Source organism: Miscanthus floridulus, chromosome 9 (assembly GCF_019320115.1).
Source record: "Miscanthus floridulus cultivar M001 chromosome 9, ASM1932011v1, whole genome shotgun sequence".
Taxonomy (NCBI): Eukaryota; Viridiplantae; Streptophyta; class Magnoliopsida; order Poales; family Poaceae; genus Miscanthus; species Miscanthus floridulus.
Window position 1 is genome coordinate 14,787,608 of NC_089588.1, and position 6,000 is coordinate 14,793,607.

The window sequence follows — 6,000 nt, forward strand, 5'->3', positions numbered from 1 at the left end:
GTTCTTGCACTCTGTTCATTATGATGTAGTGCCTTTCTTTTTTTTCCTAAAAAGGAAAAATAGTGTGCCATCAGGTGCAATGCAGTAGTGCAAAGAAACAAACATCGATTGTGGACTCAACCGAAAAGCAACTTCCTTAGATAAAAAATCCCTGAAAACCAACTTGATCAGGTCCAACACCCGAAATGTTATTCATCCTAAAAAAGTTATTTTAGTTTTGTCCATAGTCATACCATCTTAAGTTGTACTAAGTTTTACACAAAAACAAGTTCCAATATTTATGATACCAATAGGTTGATTAGATTCATCATATATAAAATCTATTATTAAACATATTTTTATAGTATGGCTATTTGGTGTTATAAAATGTTGGTTCTCTTCTCTATCAACCTTTTCAAATTTAAGATAGATCTATTTAAAATAAAACTAAAAAACGTTTATGAGGGGTGGAAAGAATAGTTTATAACTTATACAAGTACAAACGCAACTTAACTGGATGGAGATGCCTCAAGGGAGCGCACTGTCCCGATCATCCACATTTCTGAGATATATTGGCTACCAAAGTGGTGCCATCATTACTCTCATCAGTTATTATTTCTCTAAGCTCTCGTAACCCATCATGGATTCCAGTGTCATTGTTTATCCCTTCAATACGCATATTGTTCACTTGATTGTAGTTCTCCTCAGATTCATCTGTCATGTCACTCAAAGCATACTCTTTTACTGCATGGATGCTTTCAAGAGTCATTTCCACTTGTCTCATGGTTGGCCGGTCCTTGCTTACGAACTTCACACACATCGCTGCTAACAAAGAGATATCGATAACTTCCCCGGCTCCCTCTCGTACAACTTGTGGATCCAATATGTCAACCAAGTTATGTTCTGACAGTAGAGTGGTAAAATGTCTCACAAGACCATAGCCGTTAGAGGACCTATAAGAGACCGGTTTCTTTCTGGTTAACAACTCAATAAGAATAACGCCAAAACTGTAGACATCACTCTTCTCAGTAAGATGCCCTGTGCTATGGTACGTAGGGTCTAAGTACCCAAATGTTCCTTGCACAGTTGTATCCAACCCGGTTTGATCAATGGGAATGTACCTTGAAGCTCCAAAATCTGACAACTTCACAGTCAAATTGTCATCGAGAAGTATATTAGGAGACTTGACATCCCTATGGATTATTGGCATTGAAGTGAGTGAGTGTAGATACGTGATAGCCCTAGCAGCTTCGACTGCAATCCTCACTCTATCTTTCCATGATAGTGATACTAAAGTTTCAACATGAAGATGATTGTAAAGGGTGCCATTAGAAATGAACTCATAAACAAGTAAAGGAACTTCTGTTTCAAGGCAACACCCATGAAGCTTCACAATATTTCTATGGTTTATCTGAGAAAGGATAACAAGCTCATTTATGAAGTCATCAATTTCTCTTTGTATCACTATCTTTGCCTTCTTAATTGCCACAACATGAAGTGTCGATAAAATTCCCTTGTAAACTATACCATGCCCTCCACCACCTAGCTCGCGAGCTTTGTCAAAGTTGTTGGTTGCTTTCTCTAGTTCTTCTAAAGTAAGGATCATTCTCTCACCAATGTCTGCCCTTTGACATACTAATTGTTGTAGTAATTGACCACGATTTTGCTTGAAGAATCTTTGTCTCATTCTTTTCTTACGTGTCATGATTCTATGGATCACAAATATGGTGCTCAGCACTAGAAAGAGAAGAATGACACCACTTCCAACTCCTAGGCCAATGATTAATCCTAAGAGTGATACACAAAATTGTCAAATTTAGAAACATAAATGAGGAATACATACAATCTTGTAATGCAGAATGCAGCTAAACATATTTCTTAGTACTAGCAAACTATTTAGGGTTGATGAAAGGTTTTGTACTTAGTGGTGATTAGTACTTCCTCCATTCCAAATTATAAGTCATTTTAGTTTTCCTAGATACATTGCTTTTATAATATATCTAGACATAGTATAGATGTAAGTACGTAGCAAAAACTATGTATCTACAAAAGTCAAAACATCTTATAATTTAGAATGAAGGGACTATTATTTATTATCGAAATATTAGAGTGATTTTGTTTCGAAGTTCTTGTTGAAAAGAATGCAGTGGTGCAGTTTCGTTTTGATTTGGACGCTCGGTTTTAAAACTGTGGATGTTTTCAGTTTTGAAATAGTGTGCATGTACTGATGTCATCACTCTTCGCATGAGGTAAAGGGCCGTTTGTTCAGGCTCTTGTGTGCTCCGGCTTTGGCACTATAGTGGCTTGTGCCTGTGGGAAAATAAAAACTATCTTCGGCTCCTAGTATAATCTGGGATGCTTTTGGAGAATTAATGGCTCTATGATACGGTGCATGAGAGCCAGAGAGGCAGTGTGAGCTGTTGCCAAACAACATGTTATCAACCCCAATCCCTCCCTGCCCGTATGAATTGGGGTGGATTAGAGTGCAGCCAACCAAACACTAAGTAGTTTCTTACAGATAATTACTTTGTGTTTCTCTCTGTATACGTGCAAACAGCTGGTTACATTGCACGGCGCCGGCCGTGGGTTTATTTGCTGGTGTTACAAATGGCTCTCCACCTAGTTAAGAAGATTTTATTGGAATTGTTACCTGTTTTTGGATCACGCGGTTTGACGCAGCCATTCAGGGTGTATGGGTCGCCGATTGTTCCCTCCGGGCACTGACATAAATACTTGCTGCCGGGGAAATTTGTACAATTGCCGAAGCATAATTTATCCGGGAAACTGCACCGATCGACATCTGCTAATAATATAATCAGGCAACAAGGGCAGACAGATCGAGTGTGTCATCATCATTAGTAGAGAGCATATATTATTATATATACATATATATAGAGAGAGGGAGAGACGTGACGTTATTATCAGTCTACCTTGGCATCCGTCACTGAGGTAAGCGTTGCCCTGATAACCATCGTCACATCTGCATGTGTAGCCGGTGATGATAGGGCCTGTGGCGGTGATGGCTTGGCAGGTGCTGTGAGTGCTATGGCATGCGGTGGCGCCCAGATCCTTGGGGCATGTCGCGTTCCCGGCGCGCGTTTTGTTCGGCTCTTGCAGCGCGCTGGACACCAGCATCCAATCAAACCGTTGCTCACCCGCGGAGAAGAGGCCGCCCGAAGGCATGCTCTGCTGGTCGTCGTCGTTGATCAACTGCTTTGACGTGGGCGCTAGTCCTTCTCTCAATGGGGCGAAGTAGAGCACCGTGGAGTCGTCGAGGGAGATCTCCGTGACCGTGTCTGTGTCCATGATGAACAGCTTCGGCGGCGTGCGGCTCACGTCGCAGGTGAGGTTGAAGCCCTTGAGGGAGCACCCGGGCTCGAAGCCGAACGGGTAGGGCACACTCACGTTGCCGCAGATGGTCGTGCAGCCGGGAAGCCCGATCTTGGCGCCGTCAGCCACCAGGAGGTGCAACCACACCAGCGCCGCCGCCGCCGCGAGCAGTGGCCGCAGTAGTCCCAGAACTGAACTCGCCCATGGCTTCATCTCATACATTGACGGCGCCAACGGCGCGTTTTGAGCTGGGCTATGATCGATGGTGCGTGCTGCATGCATATGTGGCTGCTAAAGCAACCAAGTGCTGGGAATATGTAATGTATATATGTAATGGGATCCCAGCTGGAGCTGGTACGTTTGATTGGAAGAAATAAATAAATCCAAGCATATGTTTCCAACCGACGACGGGCAAACCCAGGCATGGCATGGCACACAATGCAAGAGCTGGCCGGAGATCACATCGTATCGTTCATGTCATGCATATATATATATATATATATATATAGATTGTACCAACAATCCAACGTACGCTAGCTAGCTGCGCATATCTACCATCACAACTCATTCAACAATTTACCCAACCAAAACAAGGCCCAATGTTATGAGGTATTATAGATTAGCATGCACACCGGTAATTCAGTGCCGGTCCTAGAATATTGAGGACCCTCTGACGAACTTGTCGCGACAATCCCTTGGAAGCAGTGGCCGCATGCATACAGTGGCAGTGGCTGCTTGATTCAGCCGCATGTCGTCCCCAATATAATCCCTCCTCGACTCTCTTATTTTGACTAGGCCTATGCATGATCGAGTTGTTACTACTTGCTAGCTGCTTGCGTGTGCCGGCAACGGCAATATATATGCATACAAGGAGATCGATCCTCGATCTCAGGTGCACGTTTGGAACAAATTAAAACCTTGGACGGCAAACCCAACAACATGCATGGGCATGGGCGGCATGGCACACAAAATCTTGGACGGGCAAACCCAAGCATGGCGGCGATCACATCAACAATTGATGCCACTTGCCGCACCCTTATAAGATGCACCATTACGTTCCAAAAATCCAAACATATATACGTATATAAAAACAATTTAAGCATCACAACGTACTTTGTGTTCATGTTCACGGTGTCAGTGTGCGTTTCAGTCTTTTGCAGAAGAACATGATCAGAATACGTCCTGACGACTGGCATAAACCTCTGCTCACTTGTTCTGTGTCATAACCCACCAATGCAACACAACCGTCACGTACCCTGCTGTCACATAAGTGCGCCTTCAGCATGGGCTATCAGGCTGGAGCGCTGGACATGTGGGGTGGACTTTGGGCCTGCTGGGGGCGGCAGGCCTATATGATTGATGCTGCTGCGGCTGCAATGGCCGGAAACATATGGAGTGGGATCCCAGCTGCATAGATTCTACCGATAAAATCTCTCCTTACATTCCTTGATCACATCATTCATGTCATTCATAGATTCTACTGACAATCCAACATATATAACGTTAGTTCTAATCAAGATCATATCACTGCATATCTGTAACAACTCGGGTTTTTGTGCAACCAAAAACACGAGCTTTTCTAAAATTTTCCTGTAATGTGTGAAGTATATAGTCGCTAGGTCAGACCTGAGCCAACTCCTTCCCTTCTCGGCCTAACTTCAAAGACTAGGACTTCGTAATCTTGCACACACATGTAATTTAGTTGCATATTGAGTGCCTTGAGTTGGTTCTTGATGAAGTTTATCGTTGATTGTAGGTCTAATTAGTTTTAGAAGAAATAGGAAAATCTTTTCCCCTCCCAACCAACTCAGCCGGCCCACTCCCTCCTCTTGCGTTTGGCCCAGCCGGCCTTAGCCTCCTCTCCTGGCCCAACCGAGCGCCAGGGAAGCCCAGCTCCCTCCTGCTGCCGATCGCGTGCGCGGCACGCACTTGAGGAAGCTGCCGCCGCTCCTTGCATGAACGCGCGTAGAAGGAGGCACCGCTGCCAGCCCGAGACCCTCACGTTCACGTGCATGCCCCCGTACGGCTTCCGCCTGCGGGATCCGCTCGTCAGCTCCTGTGGGGAAAAGAAAGCCGTAACGACGTTGCCTTTTCTCTTCGCCCCGCCGTCATGTTCTTCTCACGGCCGCGCCCGCGCCCGCCCCCGCTCCCTTCCTTTCCGTCGCTTTTCCTCGTTCCATCGTCCACCACCGCGGGAGCCAAGCAAAGCCAAATCGCCCAGTCTCGGATGCCCTCGCGCCCGCGTCAGCAGGTCCCACCGCAAGCGCTGGCAATCACGGCGCTTTGACCGCGCGGACGGAGCCCCGACGCCCCCGCTTCGCGAAGCTTCCGAGCCGCGCCACCTACTCCACCACTCAGATGATCGCCACGTCGCGCCGGCCATCTCATCAAGCGGTGCGGACACCGGCGCCTCCCGCGGAACCCTAGCCCCAGCGCTATAAAGCCCCCTCGGCCAGCCTCACCCTCACCCTCACCCTCTTCTCCCTGCCCGCCGCCACCAACTCTTCCTCGCTCCACTGCTCTGTCCTCTGTGGAGCCACGGACGCCTCAGCCTCGGCCCGACGAGTCCAGAGCCGCCGGAGTTGCGGGCAGGACCCCGTGGTCGACCTCACCCCCGACGGGAAGCCATGGCCTCGATCACGACTCCAAGCTTCGTGCGGCGCCCTTCTCCTCTCGCCGTGTCCGAAGCTC

General features: G+C 46.9%; 1 protein-coding gene across 1 annotated transcript; it reads right to left on the minus strand.

Annotated features, from left to right (window-relative positions):
- Positions 1-529: 529 nt before the first annotated feature.
- LOC136479294 (putative wall-associated receptor kinase-like 16) lies at positions 530-3,531 on the minus strand. The gene is made up of 3 exons (XM_066477210.1): positions 2,910-3,531; positions 2,630-2,779; positions 530-1,767 (listed from the first exon to the last, which is right to left on the minus strand). The coding sequence occupies exons 1-3, from the start codon at positions 3,529-3,531 to the stop codon at positions 530-532; spliced, it is 2,010 nt and encodes a 669-aa protein (XP_066333307.1).
- Between the last annotated feature and the right edge of the window lie 2,469 nt (positions 3,532-6,000).